This window comes from Fundulus heteroclitus, chromosome 22 (assembly GCF_011125445.2).
Source record: "Fundulus heteroclitus isolate FHET01 chromosome 22, MU-UCD_Fhet_4.1, whole genome shotgun sequence".
Classification (NCBI taxonomy): domain Eukaryota; kingdom Metazoa; phylum Chordata; class Actinopteri; order Cyprinodontiformes; family Fundulidae; genus Fundulus; species Fundulus heteroclitus.
Window position 1 is genome coordinate 13,714,606 of NC_046382.1, and position 27,063 is coordinate 13,741,668.

Here is a 27,063-nt window from a genome sequence, read left to right on the forward strand (position 1 = left end):
ACAGCGCACATCCGCCAAAATAAGTTAAAGCAAAAAAAAAAAAAAAAAAATAAGCGTAAAGCTACAGCAGAGGAATGTGTAGTTTCAGTATGAATCAGCTGTAACCCACTTACAGTCCCAGGGTCGTTATCAGAGTCCAGCGCTTCACGCTAAAACGCAAAGGGCTTCCCCTCCTCCATCAGATACTCTTTGAAACAAGACCAGCCACTTAAAATAAAATGTGGCATTTGTTATGAAGGCTTCCGTGGCAAAAGAAACACTCACCTCTAGCAGACATGCCCGGTAGGTAGCCTCTCTTCTCCTTTGCAGAGATTGAGTAACAGGAGACGCAGACCCGCTGCTGCGGCTAAGGGGGACGCTTGGAACAAAATATATATATATATATTATCTTATCTTCGCACTAAGTTTTGCCCGGTTATTAAATGGCATTTAACGCAGGGGAACATTCTGCAACGTGGTGGACCGGAGAGGAATGCGCGCTGGGGAGAGCGCTTTCCAGCTGCAGGGCGTGTCCTGGAAAAGACAGCATCCTTTCTTTTCTCTTCTTTTCCTTTTTTAAGTCCCGGCCAGCTTCTGTCCATATTTGAACATGATATCAGGTAATTGCACAGTTATTTATTGGGTGTTTTTTTTTTTTTTTTTTTTTTTTTTTAACGCTTTGCCTGCAGGCTGCAGCTGGATTGAGCTGGCTGCAGGAGTCTGCTCCTTGTCTGGGATGATGATGATGAGGAGGAGGAGGAGGAATGCGCTGTTTCTCACCCACTGGGGGTTTGATTGCTAAATTGACAGCTACAGTGGAGGGATTCCTGCAAATATTTGAGGAAATTTACAGTTAAATGTTGGAAGAATTGTTTTTTTAAACCTTTCGCCCCTGCAGCTGCTCAATGGAAACATGAGCCGATGCACGTTTGGGTAAATCAATGCAGTTTTAGGGAGATTTTGCACACTTGGTGTATTAATTTAATCCGTTCATGTGCAGTGGCCGCTACAGCTGACCGTCAAAAGTCGTTTTTCTTGCATGTGTTTGTGTGCTTATTGTCGGTAGGCATCCATTGGCCTCTTGTGTGTTTACTGCCCCCTACTGGGCCACTGTTGTTAGTTCGCAAAAAAAAAAATTAAACTTTCATCGCTATCTTGGGATAAATGTGACACAATCATATAAAAAACTTTAATATTAATGCAGCTAATAATTTAAATTGAACTTCAATAAAAACATTAAAATAAAAAAATATCTTAATGGAACCATTAATAGTGTTTAATATTGCACAGTTAAATGATTAGACGTCGAAAATCATGATTTAAATCTGGGAATTCAGTATGTATTTAAATCAATATTTTGTTTAATTTTCCTGTGCTACATCCCATCATAAAAGTATAATTCAAACCAAATTTTGTCAAATAGGCCTTGAAATGTCATTATTACCATGCACAGCAAATCACCACCAGACCTTTTCAATGTTTTGTTCACTTTAATATATATATTATTTTAAATATGTAGAAAGAAATTTTTTATAGAAAACATAATTTCCATTTAAATAATTATGGATGTTTTAAACTGCTTAAACGTATGAGTAAATATATAAATGTATTCGATATATTTTTCAAAATGATCACATAAATATTTATTCAAAAACTTATTTTAAACATTGAATTATAATACATTAGTACAATATTAAGGTATCTCAATTAAATAAAACTGTGACAAAAAAGCTATTAATATTTTTTTGCAATATGTTAAATGCACAGCTAAACATTGATGGTTTAAGTCATCAAATTAGTTTGTGAAATACATACATGTGCATAATTTCAGCACTTATTTAAATTTTTTTTCCTGTGCTGTTGTGCTGTGACACAGATGGCAGAACTGTTGTCTTGCAACAAGAAGGTCCTGGGTTAAAATCCCTGCCTGGGGTCATTCTGCATGGAGTTTGCATGTTCTCCCTGAGCATGCGTTGCTTTTCTCCGGGTACTCCGTCTTACTTCCACAGTCCAAAACCTGACTGTTGGTATCTCCAAACTGCCCCTAGCCTTGTGCATGATTGTGTATCCTGTGTGTCTTTTTGTTCCCTTGTGATGGACTTGTGACCTTTCCAGGCAGGGCGACGCCTCCCACCTAATGACTGCTGGAGAGAGGCGCTAACCCCCCTGCGACCCTGCACGGATAAATGGATGTAGACAATGGTTGAATGTAGTTCCTGTGCTACACTCTTATCATGAAATGAAACAGAAAACACTTGGACTAGATAACACGCACAACTGTTTATCTGTGGCCTAATAAACCTTGCACTGACCCCTAGTAGGACCATGGCATACAGATAAAATAAATTCCCAATGTCGTGCGGCATAGGGCAAATAAATACTGAAATAATTGAATATGCTTTTAACATATAATTCAGTCCAAAATCTGACAAGTTTTTGTCTACATCTTAGTCATTTACTATGTATTTTTTTAAATCATTAAAGCATTTGATAAAGTGCACAAATATAATTTTATTTTATTTCTTTATGGCTAATTGACATTTAAAATACACATGGTAAATCCAGTTGCATCTACAAAAATTTACACACCTAAATATTAATTCAAAGATTAATTAATTTATGAAGTCATGTCCTTTTTTTTTTTTTTTCTTTTTTGCTATTTTCAGCTCACTTCTCTCCAAACCGAAAGTTTGGGAGTTCATTTGTATGCAGCGACTGCTGTCCAGTGCGCATGCGCCCCCTGCTGGTCTGTAGCTAGAAGCGTTTGGCGAGGGAAGTGCCACCGTGTCCAAACTGGACCGACCTACCCCCCCAGCAGACGTCTTGTTTACAGTAGCGGTACCAGGCCAGCAAAGTACCGAGGCCTTCATAGCTTCTTATATCATTTTCGTTACAAGGGTCGTTGTATGAAACCTCCAATCTGGAGCGAGGCGGCGGCAACAACAGGAAGAAGAAGATAGAGGAGTTCTCTAGGTCTTCCCGGGAGAAGCTGGTCCAGTCGAAGAACAAGATGTTCTCCAAATTCACGTCCATTCTCCAGCACGCCGTGGAAGCGGTGAGCTTTTACGTCTTTTCTTCTCTTTGCGTCTTTCGTCGTTTTATTTTGGTTAAAATTGGCGTTTTGTTGTCTCGTGTTTGAAACGTTAGCATCAGGCTGACAACGAGCGAGCTAACAGTCAGTTAGCATATGTTTGCGCTGTCAGTCCGTTTCTTATCCTTCAGTATCTCTCAGCTGAGCTTTATCTGATTATTTATAGCACTCGATGTTGACAATTTAATTTATTATCACCAATTATCTCAGACTGGGGATCTTTCAGCTCTTGATACGCCAGGTTAGCTAAAAGCTAAGCTAGCACCGTAGCTAGCTAAACAGCATCAAAGTCCTGTGATGACGAGCGGTGGTGAAATTCTTGGACAGTGTTGTTTGATGTTGCGCAAACACCCATTTTAAAGGGATAACCCCTGGCCTTTCTGCCTCGGTTCTTTGCTAAACTCAAAGATTAGCTCTTTTGCAAGCAGGCTAACTACTTAAACACCGACTTGCACGAAAAGCTGCTATTAAAACAGCCATTTTTTCCATTGTTTGTAACAATAAACATTTGGCTCGTTTCCTTACCCACCAGATTACTCCTACCTGGTCTGTTTAAGGTGGTTTGATGGGATTTGTAAGACCCGTCGCTGCTGTAAAAAATAATTTTTTTAGTTTTAATAATTTTGCACACTGTTATGCTTTTGCCCCACGATCACCTCTCAGAACCAGGTCAGCTTGTGGGGGGGAATATGAGCCACATGAAGCTTTAAGACGTTTCAAGGGACGCCAGCATTTGTTTAGCATCTAAAAACAAATAAGTCATTTAAACCATTAAAAACAGCAAAGAATATTCTGCCCTGAAACTAAATAAGACGTTGAACTTGCCCTTAAAAAATTATAATAAAACGAAACATCCTAGTTAAATTTTTAATTTAAGACATAAATACTTTGTAAGTTATGAATGCACGGGCTAGAAAATGGTTTGCTCAAGTATTAAAGAAGTTTTTTTTATTTATTTTTTTTATACATATGCGTTCAAGCTTTAGCGGACTATTTGCTTTATTTAAAAACATTCACTTGTCTGCAAGGAATTTAAAGTGTTGTTGGACCAAAACAAAAAGCTCTGGCTTGGTTGCTTACAGGAATGAGAAATATCTGAAAGTAATTATATATTTTGGATACATTTCGTTTACATTATTACTGGTAATTCAAAACAAAAGCAAACAAAAAGCACTTTTTTTTTTTTTTTTGAGCGACGGTTGCAAGCAGCCTCTGGCGTAATCCCGATTCATCACCGGTCTTCTCAAACCCTCAGTCGACCGAGGCGGATGGCCGTTCACGCTGAGCCTGGTTCCGCTTGAGGTTTCTTCCTCTTAAAGGGAAGTTTTCCTTCCCACTCGGTATGAGGGATTGCTCCAAAATCAACGACGCTGTGCAGGCGACTGTTAACCTGACTCTAGCCAGATGACTTTCGCTCCTCCTAGCTTCACTCACATACATCTGGGACAGATCCATAGGAATTGCCTTTTTTGAAGGCTGGGCCTTATCAAAACTCCTTGCATATGATTGGATAAGCCACTTGTCTGTCATCTTTATTGACGTGCTATTTCAACCACTCACACCGAAGCTAACCCGTGACGCTGTGAGAGCGACGCAGGAAAAAAAAAAAACTTTTTTTTTTAACTGTGATTGCGGCTCTAGTGTTACGCATTTTATTGACAGTGAGCTGACAGGAAGAGGGGGAAGACAGGCGGCAAAGCACCGCGGGTCGGAGTCGATCCCGGGCCGACCGCGTCTAGGACTAAAGGCCTCCCAACATGGTTCACGCTAACCGCTAACAGCTAACCGCTCCGCCGCGGGCGCCCCCCAGAAAACAAAACTTGCCAAATCCGGTCGGGAGAAGGAGGAAAACATGGTTTCCACCAACAAAAGCCTTCAGAGGCGTTCTCTGATGTTCTTTTAATGAAACAATATTAGGTAGATTGGACAACACGGAAGAAATAGCAGCATCAATTTTAACGCTTGCTTCCTCGATGCGAGCCACCATTGTTGTCTGAATCAAAACAGTCTCACATCACCGTTGCTTCTCCACTACGTCACATCTATGAAACTCCAGCCCTGCGTCCTGATTGGCTGGACAATAAAATTGGTTGAAGAAATCACTCTCTATGGGAGAGGTCCCAGGTGGATGTGAGTGAAGCTAGGCGGAGCGATATCCATATGGCTAGAGTCAGGTTAGGCGACTGTCCCCAGTGGCTCTAAATAAATGTTGATATGATTAATTAAAAGCCAGCAATACATAACAAGTAGTGCAACATGTCAGACACGTTGTAATCTAACTGATATTTCTGCATGTTTTCTTCTTTCTTTCAGCTTGCCCCATCGCTGCCCTTGCAAGAGGACTTTGTCTATCACTGGAAGGGCATTACGCATTATTACATCGAGACTTCTGGTAAGAAATGTCGACAATGTGGTCATCTCAGCCGTAAAGAGCACACTGATTGTTCCGTTGATGTTTTTCTGCAGCGCTGCTGCTGTCGGCTTTGAGCGGCAGGAAATTGGCATTGTTCATAACACGGTTGCTTTGTTTTTGGGAGACGGTGCTATTTTTACCCGAGTCAGGCAGGATCGTGTTCAAATAAACACCGCTGTGCAAAACTTTCAGGCGGCTAAATGCTTTCGACTATGGAAATGGTTTATTTTCGTCAAGAAAATAGAGGAGATATCGAAATCAGTTTAATATTAAGCGTCACCAGCCGTTGCTTTAAGGCAGCATCAGTTTACGGCCCGGCCGTTCGGTGGACAAGCTGCCTTCTACAGCCAAAGATTTTGGATTTTGATTAGTCCAGATCACCTGCTGCCATTTTTCTGCCCCCCAGTTCCTAGTTTGTTTCTGTGCTTAGTTGATTCTCTTGGCCTTGTTTCAGTGTCTGAGGCTTTCTGTCGGATGCCTTTTTGTCTGCATCTTACTAGCAGATCTGTTTTCTGATGTGACGTGCAGCTTAAATTGTTACTGAATAAATAACAATTTTTAACTCTTTTAATGTTTTCGAACAGAAATGTTGTATCAGGAGCACTGACAGTTTTGCCTCCCGACGTATTTCCTCTTCCTCTCACCAACGCTGAAATGCGTCACGTTTACGTCGGCGCACATGAGTACTCGGGTCAGTTTGCCACATTCAGAATAACTTTTAGCGTTTACATGCATGCTGATCGGATTATCAATCGGCATAAACCTCTCATCTCATTCGGATTACAATTTCATTCCTATTGATCTTAATCCCATCACAATATTCTGATTGGCTTGTTTACATGACGCTTTTTATTCAGACTATTTTTGTCCATGTAAACGTAGCTAATGACGAGCATCAGCACCTGCTTGGTATGACAGGTGGAGAATCCCTGACTGTTTTCATACAGAGAAATCAACATTTGGTGATGAATTACCAAATATGATGTGATTTAGATTAAAGGACTTTAACGGATTGATTGAGAATGCAGAGGGGATTGTTTACTAAAAACGTGTCGTACCACGACGATGTTATTATTGTCAAATGGCGTCAATCGATTTAACTCTTTCAGACCTTACTGCAGTAATACGGTAGTCGTGGTACGACGCGTTTCAGTAAACAATCCCCTCTGTATTCCTAAGGGGTGAATGAAATTAAATATTTCCTTTAGATGTCCGATTATATTGTCGCGTTTAAAGTCGGTATTTATTTATGTCGCACTTTTTATTCAATCATCAACACCCTTTGCAGTGTTGGTAATATACTTGGCTGGCTTACTTTAAAACCAGATATATGGCGCCGTTTAACGGATATTTCTGATAAACCTGCTTCTGACACCTCGGCATTCTTGGAAAGCCCAACATCTTGAGAGCAGCTCCAGTCCGTCTGAGAAAGCAACAACATGAAGAGTCACTAAGTGAAGTATTCAGAGAACGCGGAGCTTGTTGAGTTTGCCTTTCTTGCCTCTCTTTCCTTCAATGCTCATCTGTCTGAGTACTGTAATATAATATAATACTGTAATATAACCCGCTGATATTACACTAAGATCTAGTAGGGAAAACCCTATGCTTCCTGAAGCCCACAGCTCGTACAGATCTGCGTCACTGAGAGGTTAACGCTCACTGGGACTTCAAAGGAAGCCGTGACGGTGGAAAAGAAAGAAAGAAGAGGGAGAAAATGGGTATAAATATTAGCAATATCCGAAGAATAATGTTTTATGTGCGCGTTTTTCTACTACTGTGCAGCTAAACTGTGAATGTAAGGTCAAGGCAAAACATGTTGGCAACAAAAAAATGTTTTAATATACATTTTTATTAGATAGATGAGGGGAAAATATCAGATTTTTTTTTAAAGTTTGCCTAATTATGTTTCAGTTTCATTTATTTTCCACGTCTTGTCCCTCCCAGAAGACAATTTCTGGTGTTTATATACAGGTTGAGGGTTGTGATGCTAACCTCATTGTGTCCCCCTGGTTTCCTGCATTAACTCGCCTTTTCTCTGTAGCCACCTAAAAACAATTAAAGCACACTTTGCCTAAAGCAGGACTGCTGTAAGTAAACTGATTTATAAACTGTTCAAAAAATGTGCTTCTTTTACATTAACACATTCAGTAGAGCCGTACTTTATATTAATTGGTTCACTTTGCTCACATGAAATAAGCGTAAAGGGGCAGGCCTCTGCTTTATTTACCGTTTTTGTATTTAGATAAATATTTTGTCAGATTTTTGTGCACCATCTTGTTAGATGACAATGCTGCATAAAATAAAACAGATCAGGATCCAGTGCTTAAATAATTAGATTTATTTAAATCATCTTTAAGGGAGCGTTAAGCACTTTGGTCAGCTGAGTTGTAGGACTGGGCAATATATCAAGATTTTTAACAAAATATCAAGATTTAAAAGAAGAGGAATATAGAATGAGACTATATTATTTATATTGAGGCGGTCTTTGCTGTTATAATTAATGTTTATGTATTCCTGTAGGTTATTTTTCACCCGTTTCTCACATTTATCTACAGCTGTTTGCTAAACAAAAGTTCCTGTGAGACATTTGGGATAAAGCTTTGACTCAGAGGCGCCTTTTTATATTTACTTTACGAAAACAAAAACGTATCGAGATATAAATATAAATACCGGCATTCAACCTAAAAATATGGAGGCATCATCTTCGCTCCATGTCGCCCAGACCTACTGAGTCGTATTTTAAAGCGCTATAGACATGAAGTTGAGTTAACATGGCGTACGCTACGTTTTTTTTTTTTTTTTTTTTGTCAGACGACAAAGCTCCCGTCACCGACACCAACATCCCGTCCCACCTGGAGCAGATGCTGGACATCCTGACCCAGGAGGAGGCCGAACGGGAGTCCGGCGAGACGGGACCCTGCATGGAGTACCTCCTGCACCACAAGATCCTGGAGACCCTCTACACGTTAGGCAAAGCAGACGTAAGGAGGTCTTTCATTCTTCACTGTCGCTAGCAGCAGCATTACCTAAAAAAAAAAAGAGGTTTTATTTCATTGTGACGGCCAGTGTTGGGGAGTAACGGATTACATGTAACGACGTTACGTAATTTAATTACAAAAAAGAGTACCTGTAATTCGTTACAGTTACAATGAGAAAATATGTAATTCAGTTACAGTTACTTCCGAAAATATTAAGAATTACATATTTAGTTAAAAAAAAATTTAAAATATAAAGAAAAACCTTTGCGAAATATGTAATGATATTTTTACTGCTTCGCGCCCTGTATCGCCGTTTCCTGCTACGGCTCCTTGTCTCTATCACTCTGATGATCCATCCTGTGCTGGTGGAGCCTTCTGAAAGAACAGCAAGCGAGCGGACGTTTCACGGTTTTATTTCAGCTCAAGCAGCGCATCAAAATGACAGCCTTCAAGCTTGTTGACAGCCACCTCTTGTTATTCACACACAACAATAAACCGTGAGAGCCGACGTGTGTTGTGAGACTGCAAAACTTTGTCTTAAGCGGAAAATCAAACGCGCAGCGTCTACACAGCTCAGCGTTCACAGTGTTGCGTTCGTGAGCGTCGGAAAGCTATGGTGCATTCAGGAGCATGGGACATTTCAGTTTTACAACGAAAAAGGCAGAAAACGGAACAGAACTTAACTCATACAATAATGTATTTATCCAGAAACAGTGTGGGCTTTCTTACAATACTGAATGCTCTATAATTGTATTTCTGATATTTTTGATTATGCACATCTGCTAGCTTTTTATTCTAAAAAAATCTATAATATTACAGCAGCAAATTATCAAAGTTTTTCAAAGCCTGTAACAATTGTGCTGTCATTGTTTTACAGGGCAGAATTTGCATTTGCTGACTCTTGTCCTTTAATTACTGATGGATATACAGGAATAGAGTCATACAAGTGTCAATTCCCAATTCTGCTTTTTTAAGGTTCACATTCAGTTCTCAAAAATTAAATGTTGACCATGGGTCAATACTCATTAAAACCTCAAAGTAATCAAAAAGTAATCAAAAGTAATTAGTTACATTACTTTTTAAAAGTAATCGAAAAAGTTACACTACAATTACATTTTAAACAAAGTAACTTGTAACGGATTACATTTTTAAAGTAACTTACCCAACACTGGTGACGGACACAAAGCGAGGTGAGCTGATCGTTTCCAAACGTCGTGTTTCAGTGTCCTCCTGGGATGAAGCAGCAGGTCCTCACCTTTTACACAAAGCTGCTGGCTCACATCCGCCAGCCCCTGCTGCCACACATCAACGTGCACCGACCCGTCCAGGTGAGGCCGCCTCCCGTCCTCCGTTGGCGCGTCACAGGGCCGTGTAACTTATTCTGGGACTTTCCCCCCCCCCCCCCCCCCCTTCGTCGTCCTGTCAGAAACTGATCCGCCTGTGTGGGGATGTTCTGGCTGCACCTACAGAAAACGAGGAGATCCAGTTTCTCTGCATAGTCTGTGCCAAGCTGAAGCAGGACCCCTACCTCGTCAACTTCTTCCTCGAGGTGGGTAGCTTTGTAAAGCGTTCAGACGGGTACATCCAAGACTGTTTTTCACTTTTTTGTTTTTTTGTTTTGTTTTATGTTTGCAGAACAAATCAAAGAGACCGGAGACGAAGGGTGCGTCTGCAGCAGAGGGGGTGAAGGAAAGTGTCCTGGCTCCAGACACCGGTCAGTCTCAGGCGGACCCGCCTGGTGAGCCTCCAGCTGCAGCTGCTGCCTCCACCTCCAGCCCAGCTGCTAACAATAACAACACCAACAACTACAATTTGGTCAGCTCGCTGCTTAACCTCACAAAGAGTCCGGTAAGTCACTCCTGCATGGAGAATTTTGCTTAATTCACTCCCTTTTTTTTCCCCCATCAAGTCTCTCCAAGCAGCATTCACTCCTGAAAGAGCGTAGAGTCACAGGGACAGTCGTCTGCATTGTTGATGGTTTTGCAGCAATTCCTCATACTGAGCAAGCATGAAGCGACAGTGGAGAGGAAAACTCCCCTTTAACCAGGCTCAGTGTGAACTGTCATCTGCCTCGACCGACTGGAGGTTACAGAAGACAGAGCAGAGAGACAAAAAGCACAGAAGCACACATTGATCCAGTAATCTGTTCTACATTAGATGGTAATATCAGGTGATCTGTCTTCCCAGGATAATGTCACAGTTAACAGAACGTCAGACCAGGTGTACCTACTATGAAGATAAAAGAGAGAGAGCAAAAAGTTAAACGCTGAAATAACAACAAACAATGCAAATTGGAGAGCAGTAGGAGAACTCAGCAGAGTGAGAGAAATATTCCCTGATGTCCTCCAGGTTGGTGGCCGCTGCTTTAAACTGACGACAGGACGGTTGGCGCAAAGCAACGTTTTTATACTTTTGAGCGTTCAGCTCCTATTTCTCATGAAAAATGTTTGATTGGGAAATGTTCTTCAGGATAAAAAACTTTTATCTGCAGCTTTGGCCATGCTAAGCAGGCTAATCCTAATTAAAGACACTAAAGACGGTTAAAATAGTAAAACTCTGCTGAAGTGATCGGCAGATTTTAGCTTTTTTACAAAAACCCTGGAGATCAGAAACGGGCCACGTTAATCCGGTCATTGGAAAATCTTCACATTTTGGTGAGCAGGCTGGTGTTTCTCCTCGTCTCCCTTTAGGACGGCAGGATAGTGGTGAAAGCCTGCGAGGGCTTGATGCTGCTGGTCAGTTTGCCGGAGCCGGCCGCCGCCCGGTGTTTGACGGAAAACACGGAGCTGTGCGAGCACCTCACCGACCGGCTGGTCTCCTTCTATAAAGCCCTGCCTCCCTCCATGGACCCCATGGACATCGAGACGGTGGAGTCTGTCAACTGGGGGTAAATCTGGCTTTAGCTGCGCTTTGGGTTTGTTGTGTATGAAAGCCTTTTAACGACCAAACAACTCTTTTTTTTTTTTTTTTTTTTTTTTTCTAGTCTGGATGTGTATAACCTGAAGGAGGACGCCGCCGTCTTCGCGGGGAAACGGGCTCTGATCTCATTCCTGTCGTGGCTAGATTACTGCGACCAGCTCATCAAGGAGGCGCAGAAGGTTTTTATTTATCATTTTCTGACTCGATGCGTCACGATTCAGCCTAAACTGACAGAACTATTTGTTTTTTTTTTTCTCTCTCTCTAAAGAAGCTGCTCATTTAGTGACACTGAAGGCTGATCTGCATGTTTTTTTTTTGTTCTCCTGTCTCGCAGTCAGCGGCGGCGGTGATGGCGAAAGCCGTGAGAGAAAGGTTCTTTGTGTCCGTGATGGAGCCGCAGCTCATGCAGACGTACGCGCCGCGCCGACTCACCCGTCAATCATCGTCAATCATCCGGCTCGTCGGCGCTGCCGTGTGACTCGTGACTGATCCCAAACACGTTTTTTTCTCCACGTGTGTGTGTTGACGCAGGTCCGAGGTGGGAATCCTGACCTCCACGGCCCTGTTGAACAGGATCATAAGGCAGGTGACATCAGAGGCGCTGCTGCAGGAGATAGTTTACTTCCTGCTGGGGGAGGACGAGGAGGCGGAAAGCCCGGCGGCGGCGGCGGCGGCTCACAACCCACTCAGGCACAGACTCATCGAGCACTGTGACCATCTGTCAGACGAGGTTGTCATCACAATGGATCTGCTCTACCCCCCCTTTGAGCTTTTTCCACTCTTTTGTTTTTTTTTTTTTCACAGCGCTAACGTGTTTTATACGACAGGGTAACGCAGAGTTGCACGTATTTGTGAGGTGGACAGGAAAATTTAACATAAATGTTTGAAAAGTCAACACTGGAACCGCAGTCTTGATCCAGTTACACGTGTTTTTTGGGGATCGTCTCTGCTGCTGCCTTTGCACACACGGAGACCGATTCTTCTCTGTAAAATGTATCGAGCTCGGCCAGATTGGACGAGGAGCGCCTGAACACTAATTTTCATGTCTTGCTACAGATTCCCAGTCATACTGACAGTCTGGGTTTTGACTAGACTAGGGGTGTGTATTGCCAAAGAAGTCACGATCCGATTCTATCACGATACTTGAATTATTGCGATGTATCGCGATGCATTGCGATATTTTCACTGAACACTGTTAGAAAAAAATAAAGCCATTGACAGTGGCTGACTGGCTGTGTATGATCTGGATAGTGTCTTCAATTGATACATAACTGAAAGAAACTGAATTCATACATAGCTGTATTTATTGAAACGACTTTAGGAGGTATTGCCATGAAAACACATATTACTGTTACTGAACACAAATATTATTATTATTGGACTGGACACACTGACAAAAAGTGCTTAGGATTTATAAAACTTAAAATAACAAAATAGGGACGTCTTCAACTACGGAAAACAAGTCCAGTTGCTTCTTTTTTTACTTTTTTTTTGGAACAAAATGAGGATCATCAGTACCGTTTACATGGCCTCACTGGTCCTTTTAAACCAATGAAGTTGTATTCCACTTGTTTTTGGCTGATGTTCGCCAATCATTCATGCAATTTTATTTATTAATTTTTTTAAATTAATAATCGATACTTGGCGTCAAGAATCGATGCAGTAGATCGCGAAAATTAGAATCACGATGCATCGTTATGACGATTATTTTGCACACCCCTAGACTAGACCGTTCTAACGTATGAGCATTCTTTGATCTAACCCATTGGTTGGATAGGCAATTATTCTCCCACTTAACTTGAACTCTTAAAGTGTCGTTAAGAGTTTTAAAATTATTGTTCGGGTTGCTGATTTTACTATTTATTGCCCCACAGTTGGCTTCATGAGAGCGTCAATAAAAAAAAAAAAGCTTTAATAATGTAATTAAAAGCAATCAGTGTTCTGTTTTAGTGATAAAACTGCACTAATTAATTCATTCGGTGTCCAGGAAGAGTCTCCTCGCTAATCTTTAATTTGTTCCCTGTTGATTTAGCGTGGATTTATTTATAAGAGCGGTGTTTGTGGTTGTGTTGCATACAATCCCAGCCATTCAGTGTATTGCCAAAAAACATTTTTATATATCATCACTTCCCAATACATACCAAACAATATCACGATAAACTCTTGATTCCATATAACCCAACCCGTGTTGCTGATGTTATTTATGGGTGTTTGACTGAAGGGGTTGGACTAAAAATGAGATTTGTATTTAGAAAAGACTTTAAAAACCCTAACCCTATGTATATTTTCCATCCATGTAACAGCTATTTGCGACTTTGAGGTGGTTTATCATATAAAATCAACAATAAAACACCATGGGATTTATGGTTGTAATGTTCAGGGGTGTCAAAATATTGTTTTTTGAAAGTTTTTTTAATTAGTAATCTCTCTTATTCTATAATTTTCCTGTTGATTTAATTGAAACAAGCTCTTTAAAGGCCTTCCAATCAATAACTAAAAGCTAATTAGAGCATTTCTTGGTGCACATCTGTCACATAAAAGAGAGATGAATCATTTTTTTGTGTCATTCAGGCGACGGCCGCCCACTTTTCTCTCATTGAACGCTCGGCTTGTTTTTTCTCTTTTATTGTTGTTGTTGTTGTTTTCCGGCACATCACTCGTTGGTCTTTTTGTCTTCAGATCAGCATCATGACGCTGCGGCTGTTCGAGCAGCTCATCCAGAAGCCCAACCAGCACATCCTGCACAGCTTGGTGCTGCGCAGCCTGGAGGAGAGGAACTACCTGGAGAACAAGCCGCAGGAGGAGCGGGAGCCCCTGGAGAACGGGCAGCCCCACGACGCCGTGTAAGGAGCGACCCCCCCCCCCCCTCCCTGCCACCATGTGGATTTAAACAAGATTTTCTGCACAAACACTAATCACTGGAAATAAAACGAATGCATCGGTCTTCTGTGTTGTGAATATTGCAAACTACCATGTTTATTTGCTACTTCTCTGGTAACGCCATTAAGCAACGATCGTTAATTAGCTTCTTGTCTGGTTGATTTGATCCAAAGAAACGACGGGAGACAAATCCTCTCCAGATTTCTTTATTCTTTTTTTTCTTCTCCTAGTTGCTTTCCTCACGCAGCTGCCTAATTAGCTGCAGACTTCATGCACCTTTTTTGTTCGATTATATTTAAAACAGAGCTTTGAATATATTCAAAATTCTTGTTTATTCAGCTGATCTGATGAAGCTGGAGTCATAAAACGCTCCACATGACATCTTGATTTATTGGTGTCTGAGCCCATGGTTTACAGAAGAGAGTCAAAAACATAAAGCCGATTTTATTTAAACAGACATATAATGTATAAAAAAAATGACATTTTCTACACGACACCCATGAATAATCCAAACAAATCTGCACCCTGTCTGCAGAGACCTGGAGGAGGACCCGCTGTTCGGAGATGACCTCTCCCCAGACAGCCGGCTGTCTGGCTCCGATTGGCTCGCCTCCTCCCCCCAACAAAGCCCCGACCACACAAAGGCTGACGGGAAGACGGAGGTCCACAAGATAGTCAACAGGTGCGGCGCCCGGTGCGCTGTGAGATGATCGGCCCGTCCCATCCCCAGGTTCTGACTCTAGTTTGTCTTTCGCCTGCAGTTTCCTGTGTTTGGTGCCTGATGAGGCCAAGTCCTCGTATCACGTCGAAGGCACCGGCTACGACACCTACCTCAGAGATGCACACAGACAGGTAACCTTCACGCTTTGCAGGGACGCCCCGGTTTATTCGACAAAGAGTGAGGAGGCAGTTTGGTTAGCTTAAAGGTATACTATGCAACCGGGGTTGATTTTCCAGCGAGGCTCCCCCCAGAGGGCGAAAGTAAAAGTGCACTGTCGTAAAGATGCTCAGCTGTTGTGGTTTCTCCGTCAAGCCAGGCGTGGTTGTTTTGAGCTTAGCAGACAGGCGAACGCAACGAAAAGTGGAAAAAACGGCAGTACAAACAATGACTAACACAGTGAAGGTATGAACATCAAGCTTCCCGCAGCGCGGCGGCCACCTCGCCAAACTCACACTACCGCCTCGCCAACATAAAAAAAATAAATAATAATAATTAAAAAAAAAAACTCTATATGCTTGCATGTTTATTTGACGTTAACACGGGGCACTTTGTTGTTGCTTTCGCGCGTGCATATAGTGAATGGCAGGGCAAAAACCACATGGAGTTCTCGCCGTAAAGCGAGACTTCTGTGTGTGCGGGCCGTGAGCTCCTGCAATTGCAAGTGCGGTATTTCCCCCACAGACCCCCAGGGCGGCCGAGAAAACCTTTGTTCGACCTGAAATGACTCATTTAATCATCCAAAACGGTATGGAACACATTAATTAACTGAAAAATGTTGCATAGTATGCCTTTAACTCGGCGGTTCTTAAAACTGTGGGGAACCAGGAAGGAGAACAGATGTGCCTGTTGTTGTTGTTTTGCTCTGAAAATGCAGCACAGTTTAAACGAATGTGGGGAGTTTATAGATAAATCTTGCTGAATGGGACAACAGCACCATCTGCTGTTTTGGTCTGTAAACTGCAGTCTGTCGTATGAGTAGCAAGGGATTCTGGGTAATCCTCAGAACAACGGCTTTACTGAGCCGTGTTTCGTTTCATCCAAAGTCACTTTAAGCTGCAGTTAACATGCTGTTTATTAAATGTGGCAATGTTGGGGAAAAAGTGCACTGCAAAAAGGGAACTAAAAGTAAATAAAAGTTTCTTAAAATTAGTGTATTTTTTCCTTGATTTGTGCAGCTAAATAAGACCATTTGCCAATGGAAGGAGAATTTCTTCCCCTAAAATAAGATAATTAGACATCCTGCACTTGAAATTAGATGATGGAGATGAGTTGTTCTTATTTTAAGTGCATAAATCTTATTCCATTGACAAATAGTTTGATTTACCAGCTGAAATCAATGAGAAATACACTCATTTCAAGAAGATTTTACCTACTTTGAGTTCCCTTTTTGCAGTGTGCCAGTTGTTGGAAACCATTATAGTTATAAAATGTGTTTTAATTGTTATAAAAACTAAAAGGGATTCTGGGTAATTCCTCAGAAAAACGACTTTACTGCATTGAGAGTAACGTAGCTATGAATACTCCTTTAACTCTGGTTGTTAATAAAACTCCTGAAAAAGTATAAAACTTAAAAGTAACTAGTTTGTCTTTGACATTAGTGTCTTGATCTTGTTTTTGCCTTGTTTTCTATTTTTAGATCTCTGTATTATATTGATGATGAAGATCATAGCAAGCTAAAAGTAATGCGCCGCGTTTCGTTTTGACGGCAGTGTCATAATAAAGCCACTTTAAGCTGTTATTAACATCCAGTTTATGAAATGTGGCAATGTCGGAAAAAAGTGCCAGTTGTTGGAAACCGTTATAGTTATAAAATGTGTTTTAATTGTTATGAAAACTAAAAGGGATTCTGGGTAATACCTCAGAGCAAGGGCTTCTCTGCATTAAGAGTGAGAACAATAAAAGTTGCATTTTTGACCCTTTTTTTTTCTGTATTTTGTTAACCAAACCGAGGCAGTCTTATATATTTTTTTGTCTTCTTTCTTAAAGGTTTTTGTTTTTCTCCTCAGTTCAGGGACTTTTGTGGCATCTGCCAGCGGTGGGACTGGAGGGGAAGTCCGAAGCCTTTGGAAAAGTGTAACCTGGAGATGCCCTTCTTCGAGGGTCACTTCCTCAAGGTCCTCTTTGACAGAATGGGCCGCATCCTCGATCAAGTGAGCTTGGTTTAATGCAAAGTCTGGTGGGCATGGGGGGGGGGGGTCGGGTCAGCTGCTTGGTTTAGATCAGACGGGTCGACAAGTAAGCCTGTAAGTAGCAGAAAAATTGAGGAAACAGGAAGAAATGTGTGTTTGGAAACACCACAGCCCACAGTTTTAAGTAAGTAAGACAAATTAAACCCTTAAATGTACATTTACCGTATAAATCTGTGTCTTATTGGGATGTTACGTGACAGACTTCTTCTGGGGGTTTTCTTTACCAGCTTAAATGTGTAGAGTCAAGCTTAAGCAGTTTGGATGGTCTGGACTTTGACTAGGCCGTTCTGATCCATTAATATGCTTTAAATCAAACCATGGGTGCCCAGGTCCAGTGCTTTACAGCTGCTATCCTGCAGCTTTTAGATGCATCCTTCCTCCGACACACATAAATGAAATAGCAGAGCTGAACGACCGATGGGAGATTCAGACCGTTTTGATTCAGGCTCGTCTGAGAAGGAACGCGTCTGGAAGCCGCAGGGGTGTCAAACATACGGCCTGCGGACCGGTTCCGGCCCACCGAACAATTTAGTCCGGCCCGGTGGCTAAATGCATTATCATTATTCAAAAATATATATATATATATTTATTTTTTTTTCCAGTGTCCTGTCTGGCAATGTGGCATTAATAATTGTTGTCTTAATGCCAAAAAGAGCTCATCAGATTTGATTTTCACAAGTGTAGCAGAACTGCTTTAGCCATAGTGCTCCACTTGATTTATGAATGTGAATAGTTTTATTATGATTCATGATAAATTTCTCAAATGATATGGACACTACAATGGGAAAGTAGGAGAGGAAAGGAAGAACAAGAAGAAAAAAAGAAAAGGTGAAAGAAAGAGGAGATTAAAGGAAGAGAATGATAAAAAATTATTGAAAAAAAAAAGTACTTCGTTTAATTGAAAATCTGCAGTTCCTATATTGTCCACGAGGGGCGCTGTGTTTTAATCCGCAGATGGTTGCACTGAGCTTCAGATGTGGAAAATTGATTTTAAATCAATTCTTAATTTTTATCTATTTGATGTATTTTGTCATGCAGGACAGTGTTTTTAAGTTCCAAAAAATTTGAATAAATGTTTTTCAACATTGTATTATCACTGTGATCAGTTCTTATGCATAATGCACAAGTAAATGTTTAACTGACTAAAAGTATTGTTGAAATTGCACACACTTTCCTTATTATTTCTATAATAATAGAGTAAATTGCTTAATCCCGTTTTCCAAGGTCAGCTACGGGAGTCGTGAGGAGATTTAAAGTGATGCTGGTGGAGGCCACCTGCACGTTTATTGCAATTTATGAGGCTATCATTTAGTTTTTTTGTTTCTTAAAAAGGATTTCTCCTTTTTTATTTCCTGCTTTTGTTCCTTTGTCCTCCAGCCGTACGACGTCAACCTGCAAGTGACTGCCGTTCTCTCCAAGCTGTCTTTGCTGCCGCACCCACACCTCCACGAATACCTGCTGGACCCGTACATCAACCTGGCCCCCGGCTGCAGGTCCTTGTTCTCCGTCATCGTCAGGGTAAGACCCCCCCCCCTCCTCCTAACAGGCCTGAGTGGATTTTAGATTATCTGTTGCAGAACTGGCTTTATGGATGAATAATTAAACCCTTCCCTGGTGGCTTTTCCTGGTATTTTGTTTGATAACTGTGTGAAACTTGCTGCTGCGCCACGTTTGTTCCTAGAACTACATTTCCCAGCTGCACTCTTCTTTTATCAGAGCTTACATGATTACAGGCCAGTGGAAAAAGCTGCGGAGTATTTAGTTGAGAAGGTAGCGACCCAAGGAAAAGGAAAAGTACAGAAGCATTAGTATTTAAGCCCCTTTATTCTGACACTTGTTAAATGAAATGTTGAAAGGAGCTTTTCTCTACCGCTTTATATGACCTGACAAAAGTATTCGCTCCCCTGTTGCAGCTGCAGAGCTTAGTTCATCTGTTGTTGTTGTTGTTGTTCTCCCTAAGGCAGGGCTCTGCAACCCGTGGCTCTTTGGCTATTCCACAATGGCTAAAATTATACAGAACATTATTTAACAAATTAACAAATCCAGGTTTTGGCCGTTTTTCATTTTTTCTGATTGAATATTTGGACTGACACAGGAGAACAACACTAAAGTTATCTAATTTTCTGGTCATTAATATTGAAAACTTGCTGTTTTATCATAAGTTTCTACAATTATCAACAGCCCCATAGAAGAAAATTCAATCCATCCTCTTATTGCAAAAGTTTGGTGTTTTTTCTTTGTTTTAACATCAGCAAATATAACTTAAACAGCGATTCTCTTCAAAAATGACAGCAAGTTTCCTGTAGTAGATATTTGTAGTACACATTGATAGTAGATATTCATCTGAAATTATAAGTTGTCTTTTTACAAAAGGTCAGGTAACAGGAGCGTCTCTAAACTAGTTTTATTTACCTAGACTGAGGGCAAGAGTGTCCTAAGGGATGAGTTAAACTCAGAGACAAATGTCCGTTCTGTGGGACTATAAAATGAAATATTTATGTAGTTTATTAGTTTGGACTAGCTAAAACCGTACAGGGGCGTGTCTCATGCTGTTCTCCTTCCTATAAGGAGATAATACGTTCAGAGTTTGATAAAATCACTGATTTCTGTCCTGGTAATTAAGGGAAGCGATGAAAATGTTTGTTTTGTTTTTTTCGCACGACGCCCCCCCTTAACAAAGTAGAGTGGAACCAACTTCCCTCACAAGTCGCCCAAATCAAGAATATGTCACCATAATGACATTTTTGGTGAGACGCCACCTTACACAGATTCACACAATTGCTTGGAAGATAAATCAATAGGAAAATACTGTCAAAATATTGTGAAGAGGATTTTACAGCAGGGCCGCCATCTTGTTTTACAAACATGCTTCACAGCTTTTCTTTAGTTGCACTTTGAATTCAGGTCAACTCCCAGACGAAACGCTTAAAGATCAAGATCTTAAAATTTCTCCAATTTGTTTTCGTGAAATGAAAAGGAGGAAAGAAATCAATTAATCGGGATTTGGTATAATAAAATTGGAGATTTTATTTTTAAGCCAGCCCTTAAACAAGAATAACGTTTCACATAGTTGCTTCCTGAGAAGCTTAAAGCGTCCAAATAGTCCTTTAGCATCTGATGAGATTTAAAGACGGAGAACAGTGCCGTTGCAGACTATGAATTACAACCGCCATCCTAGGGTTGTGCAAAAAATTTTTAATCGATAAATCCAAAAAAGGTTTTAAAAAAATAAAACAACTTCTATTCTGAATCTGAATCCAGTTGTTTTATTTATTTATTTTTTTAACCTTTTTTGGATTGATCATGACCTGGACGACTGAGAATCTTCACCAACGTAACATAATTCATACTAAAATAAGGAATTATACAGTTACCGTTCACTTTTATGGGATTTAATCTCAGTGCAAAAAGGCTTCATGAAGACCAGCAGCCAGGACGGAGAGTTTAGCGGCGGTAAAACGATGTTAAACACGTGTGCAAAGTGTCCCTGAACGCACCGTCTCCACTGTGAAACATGGCGGCGGAGGCTTTTCTTCAGCCAGGGTACGGGGAAAAGCATTTTCCTCCTCCCTCACAGTTATGCTTTTATGTGCTAAAGTTTAAAGGTGCTTTCTACACTGCAACAAGGGAACTAAAAGAATGTGAAAGTTTCTTGAAATGAGTGTATTTTTTTTCTTGATTTGAGCAGGTAAATAAGACTATTTGCCATTAGAATACGATTTTTGCCCTTAAGATAAAAACAGTTCATCTCCATCCTCTTATTGCAAGAGCAGGATATCTAATTATTTTATTTCAGGGGTGAAAATACTTAACCTGACTCCGCCAGATAGATTTGCTTCGCATATCCATCTGGAAACCTTCCGTTGAAGTAATTTTGGGAAGGGGCGAAAATACTGGTTAGCTGATTGGCCTATGTTGGTGATTGACGGGCCAAATAAACCAATTAGATCAACGAAGCATATGACGTACTTGTCAACATGCTTGACGAGACGAAAACACAATCACAAGCCAAGCTACTCTTGCTGCTGCAGGTAAAGGCTCGTTAGCTCAGCAAAGAAATGCTCTGTAATTCCGATAAAACTTGCTCGATAGCCACGCTAACGCTAGTTTCATCGGCTGAAGCCGCCATGTTCTTTAGACTGAACTGACGCGCTTCCCGTTGCGTCACACCTCAACCCGCCTCAAAGCCAACGCTGATTGGACGTTCGTTTGGTGAAGGGCTCCAAATTTTCTTTAACGGAGAGTAGCCAGACTGATCTGCGAGTGAAACCTTGAAACCTCGCGAGATCAGGATGGTCTCACGAGGCTAGGAAATACTCATCCCACTGGCAAATAGTCCTTTGTAGCTGCGCAAATCAAGAAAAAAAATCACTAATTTCAGGAAGATTTAACTTTCAGTTCTCTTTGTGCGGTGTATTAAGATGTATTTAGAGCAAACTGTTTTATCGGAGCTGCTCCATGCTGACGATGGGTGGGGGGTGCTGTGGTCGTCAGGTGGTTGGAGACCTGATGCTGAGGATTCACCGCATCCCAGACTTCACCCCCAAGCTGCTGCTGGTGAGGAAGCGATTACTGGGCCTGGAGCCGGAGGGAGTCACGTACGTAGTTCCTGCAGCGCCGCCGGGGCTTTGGTCCTTTAAACCGATTCTCTCTCTGAAACGCTCTCGCCTCTCTCTGTTCTCGCAGCGTCGACCACAGCACGCTGCTGGAAGGCGTGATCGTGCTGGAGGAGTTCTGCAAGGAGCTGGCGGCCATCGCCTTCGTCAAATACCACGCGGCCGCCTCGCCCTCGCTGTAGTCGCCCCCCCGCTGTGCTCTACCGTCTGGCCGGGTCGGGACGGCAGAACATGACCACTGCAAGACTGTCAGGAGCCCCGCCTGGACGGGTTTCAAACCCCCCACCCCGCCCAGCCAGCGGAGGAGGACGGGGATCCAGGTCCACTGGACATGTCTCCCCTCACTGCCCTGGTCCTCCTCCAGCCGTCCTCCACCTGCAGAGTCAGTGTGGCGTTTTAACAAAAGCTTTTCTCTGTGAAACGTCCTCATCATCAGAGGCAGCGAGGTTCCTACAGGCTGGACCGCATGGAGACAGATTTCTATTTCCAGACCTTCTTCTTCTTTTTTCTAACCCCCCATGTGTCCTAACCTCCAGTCCTTCCTTTACTCCTCCCTCGCTTCCTTTCCTTCCTCCATGAACCCTGGATAATTGAGTCTGGAAAGGTCTTAAATTTCTGCCTATTGTGCAGGAACCACCAGATAAGCTGTAGAGAGAAAACAAAAAAACGTTTCCTACGACTCCCCCAGTTACATCCACGGTGACATTTTTTAAATGCCAAGTCATCTTATTTATTTCCTTATTTGCTTTCAGGTTGCCTTTTTTTCTCTGTGTTGTGTTGGAAGATGTTCAGAGTGGAGTTTAACGAGTTGGAGACTTTCATTTGTTTGGCTTTAAGTTCGTCTTCCCTTCGCTGCAGCGGTTACGTCAGCCGTCGGTCCGTGGAGGCGAGGAAGAGGCCGACATTTCTTGGACCTCAGCAGAGAGAGTGTTGATTATTTAACCCGTCATCAGTGTTTCTAAGTTATCCCTGCCAGCGGGGCTGTGTAGAAAGTATGCATGGGCTGGTGGGAGAGCCTCGCTGTGTAGTCGCACAGAGTGAAGATCACTCCCCTCATTTGCTCAAGAATTACTGCTATTATAACAGCTTAATTTATTATTTTGATTTCTTACGCAGACTACAGGATAAAAATAGATAATACAACTGTTAAACTTAGTTGTTCTTGTGCCTATTGTGCAGGAATTATACCTTCTTGTTTGTTTTTTTTCTGCTTTTTAAATGCAAAAGTTTCTACCCTGTCTTGAAACAAATTTAAACATATGAGGAAAAAAAATATGTTTTTATTCCCAGACTGTATTGGCTGTATATGTTTAAATCCCTAAAACGAGCAGATTACCCCTCAGATGTCTGCCTCCGACCTGCACATGGTCACCAAAACGTCGGCTGTTTCTCCATCCGCCATGTCGAGGCTTAAATTCACCATTTTTGGCTTGGTTACCTTGAAAACCTTTAAGTTTGAGGGCATTCTTTTTTATTTGTAGATCAAATTTACCAAGAAATCTGGAAATTTAGAAAATGAATCGGAGATGCAAGAACCCTGCTGAAAGCAGGAGCCTAGCTAGCAGAAATTAGCCGCTTGTTTAGTTGAGTTTCCTGCTTGTAAGCCGCCGACTGCGGCTTTGAAACGGCAGTACCTGAATGTGACTGGTAGAGGGCGCTCCACCGCGACTGTCCACCTTGGTTTTACTACCAGAGATGTTTCCAAACAACCAAACATGTCCGTCCAGTTGAAAAGTGCAGCAGCCTCCTGTTCGGCCAGCTGACTGGCAGTGTGCAGCCCTTTTTAAAATGGCCATACCCAATCAGTCGTAGAGGCGGCGCCCTCTAGCTTTAAAAAAAAAAAAAAGCACATTTGTCAGCCCTCCTCCCAACTGAGAATAGTCCAAATCTGTTGAATTTGCCTTTCTAGTGGAAAAGTGTTGCAGCCTCCTTTCAGCCAGCTGACTGGCAGTGTGCAGTAGTTTTAAAAAAAAAACTTTCCAAATGTGCCGTTTTAGTTTCTCACACTCAAGATTTTCACCAGTACGGCGTTTTAGAACAGACGAATTAGACTTCCTGGTTGAAACGAGCACCGCCCTCCTTTCAGCCAGCTGACTGGCGGTGTGCAGCGGTTAGAGGGCGCTGCTCCTTTAGCCTCACAGAACAGCCTTCAGTGTTGGAGGTAGACATTCCCAAGCAGCTAAACGTTAAAATGTTTTAAAGGTTAAAAGGTTCTGCGGTAAAATCGCGGAACCTTTCAGCCAGCTGACTGGCAGTGCTCAGAAACAGGTGGGGGAGGTAAAGGCGCATTATTTTATGCGTCAGACTGTCGAGGTCGCTGCACTCTGGCGTCTGGACAAAAGGTTTTTCTTTTCTTTTTCTTTTTTTATATGCAGGACAAACTAAATTATTGGGTGGGAAGGAAACGGGGATAAAAGGAAACGCTTTTGTTCGCAGGTTAAGCTCCAGATTCCCCCGGATTGCGGCAAATCGTCGCCGTCCTTCGCAGGTTATCGTGACATCGTGCCGCTCGTTGGTCCTGGAGGAGCCGCACCGTTCTGGGACGGGTTGTGTCTGCAGTTCAGAGTCCTGCTCATTTTTTTTTAAACGCGCTTTTCGTTTTAATTTTATCCCAGCGAGGTTGTGTGTGCGTTCGGTGTCGACGCTGAGAAGAATGGACAGTGTTATTGATTTAAAGCCATGAGTATCTGCTCCTCTGTGTCGTTTTGTTTTATTTTTGTTTGCTTCTCCAAATTCGTCAACTCTTGCACCCGAGCTACGTTATGCAAACTTACTTGCATGGACTCATATTTGCACATCGTCTTTGTGGTTTTTTTGTTGGTTTGTTGTTCTTCGTGAACCAAAACAGAGGAAAAAGAAAAAAAAGTCTTGGATGTACCAAGATTAATGTTGCTATTTTAATGTTGAACTTTTTTCTTTTTTTTTTTTTTTTAAAAACTCTCAATCATGCATTTTTTTAATCAACTGTTTTCCAACTTCTGGTGTACATTTGTATATTGTATGTGTACAATAGCGTTTAGCGATATGCTACCTGGTGAAAATGCATGCTTGAAGCGATTATTTTTCATTGTACGGAGAGAGAAAAGGGACAGTCCGGCCGGGTTTTGCTCTTAGCTGTCAGCACTTTGGTGTGGGAGGACACTGACAGGGAGAAAAGATGCCTTATTAAACACTGTGGATCTCTCTGAGGGGCTTCTGAGTCATTGGATTGTCTTTCTACAAGTGCATCTCAATAAATTGGAATATTTTTAGTACAAAAAGTACTAAGGACCGTAAACGGCAGCGGGTCATTGCTGCACATTAATGGAAAATTAAGTGGAAGGAAAAAAATTGGATAGCAGCAGCAGCATTAAGAAAAAAAGTAAAGTGAGTCCAATTTAACAGTTTGGAGTAAATTTACGTGCCGTGGACGACTCTTCAGTGGGATTTGGTCTGCAGTCCCCCCCTGACGTTTTTCTCACATTACTTATAATCCTTCCACTAAACTTTCCACTAAACTGTGTGGATGCGGCTCTCTGAAACAGCAAGCCTCCATTCCCCTCCTTGTGGACGGCCTCAGTGACCGACTGGCTGTACAGGTCATAACATTCCTGTATGATTTATATCTTTTTCTACCTTTAATGTCGACTCTCTGAAAACTGCCACAAGTCCTGTTTGTTTAACATGTAAATTTCACTTTTTGTTCAGTAACCCAGATGTATATTAACTAAAGCGGTGACACACGCAGGCTTACTGAAATATTTTTTATGTTCCATTTTTTTCCCCCCCCTCTGACTACATTTGTCAATTTAAGCGTAATATTTATTACATTGGACATGCAGGGTATTTCCATCATACTGACTGCAGTAATCTTCCTGCTTAAGCATCTATTTCTACCATACTGCACTTTTTCCTTCCATTTACCTTTTCAGTAATTCTCATGTTTTTTTTTTTTCTTTTTTTGGCTGGTATAATTTTAAGGTTTTCAGAAAAACTGAATTTTGGGTTTTCATTAATAACCAAACACTTATTTTAGTTGCAAAAACAACTAAAATAAGAAACTTTTCTTGAAATTAGCGTATTTTTACTTTTATTTTGAGCGGGTAAGAATGATAATCTGCCAATGGAATAAGATTTTTGCACTTAAAATGGGAAAAACTCATCTCCATCAACTTATTTCAAGTGTATTATATCTAATTATCTTATTCTAGGGGTAAAATTACTCTATCCATTGGCAAATAATCTTATTTACCTGCTCAAATCAAGGACAAAGACAGTAATTTTAAGAAGTTTACTTATTTTTAGTTCCATTTTTGCAGTGAAGTGACTGATTCTATTAGTTTTCCCCGTCTGATTACATTTGTCAATTTAAACATACTATTTATTATTGCCGATACATTAATGGACATGCAGGGTATATCCATCACACTGACTGCAGTAATCTTCCTGCTTAAGCATCTATTTCTACCATACTGCACTTTTTTCTTCCACTCAACTTTTCAGTAATTCTGTTATGTTTAGTTTTTTTTTTTTTGGCTGGTATAATTTCAAGATTTTCAGAAAAACTGAAATTTGGGTTTTCATTAATAACCAAACACTGCAAAAACAGAACTAAAATAAGTTAAACTTTTCTTGAAATTAGTGTATTTTTACTTTTATTTTGAGCAGGTAAATAAGATAATCTGCCAATGGGATAAGATTTTTGCGCTTAAAATTGGAAGAACTCATCTCCATCAACTTATTTCAAGTGCATTATATTTAATTATCTTATTCTAGTGGTAAAATTACTCTATCCATTGGCAGATAATCTTATTTACCTGCTCAAATCAAGGACAAAGACAGTAATTTTAAGAAAAGTTTACTTATTTTTAGTTCCATTTTTGCAGTGAAGTGACTGATTCTATTAGTTTTCCCCGTCTGATTACATTTGTCAATTTAAACATACTATTTATTATTGCTGATACATTAATGGACATGCAGGATATATCCATTATACGGACTGCAGTAATCTTCCTGCTTAAGCATCTATTTCTACCATACTGCACTTTTTCCTTCCTTTTCAGTAATTCCCATCATGGTTTTTTTTTTTTTTTTTTTAAGATCTTCAGAAAACTGAATTTTGGGTTTTCATTAATAACCAAAGTGACTGATTCTATGAGTTTTAACTTTCTGAATTGGTAAAGAAGGGGCACAGATCTTTTATCACGGCCGGTTATTTCAGACATCAAGGCAGAACAGTTAATTTCTACCTGCTGTTGTCGAGGGCCATAAAAACTTTGTCCCAATAAAAAGAAAAAA

General features: G+C 41.2%; 2 protein-coding genes across 3 annotated transcripts in view; one reads left to right on the top strand and one right to left on the bottom strand.

Moving 5' to 3' along the window:
* ablim1a (actin binding LIM protein 1a) overlaps positions 1–445 on the bottom strand; it is an 82,323-nt gene extending 81,878 nt beyond the window's left edge. The window contains exon 1 of the mRNA XM_036126419.1: positions 265–445. Within this exon, the coding sequence (XP_035982312.1) occupies positions 265–277 (13 nt within the window). The 5' untranslated portion in view covers positions 278–445. The remainder of the gene's footprint in view (positions 1–264) is intronic.
* fam160b1 (family with sequence similarity 160 member B1) lies at positions 173–22,453 on the top strand. 2 transcript variants are annotated; one of them, XM_036126430.1, is made up of 19 exons: positions 173–282; positions 439–599; positions 2,877–3,034; positions 5,384–5,462; positions 8,295–8,464; positions 9,685–9,789; positions 9,888–10,010; positions 10,097–10,309; positions 11,152–11,348; positions 11,445–11,559; positions 11,715–11,791; positions 11,912–12,110; positions 14,060–14,223; positions 14,796–14,942; positions 15,022–15,112; positions 16,988–17,131; positions 18,548–18,688; positions 21,665–21,768; positions 21,857–22,453. In XM_036126430.1, the coding sequence occupies exons 2-19, from the start codon at positions 590–592 to the stop codon at positions 21,966–21,968; spliced, it is 2,349 nt and encodes a 782-aa protein (XP_035982323.1). In that variant the 5' UTR covers positions 173–282; positions 439–589; the 3' UTR covers positions 21,969–22,453. The 2 variants fall into 2 exon arrangements, with proteins under 2 accessions (XP_035982323.1, XP_012709262.3); XM_012853808.3 differs by lacking the exons at positions 173–282; positions 21,665–21,768; positions 21,857–22,453 and having other exon boundaries at positions 511–599; positions 16,968–17,131; positions 18,548–18,679.
* Positions 22,454–27,063: the final 4,610 nt, after the last annotated feature.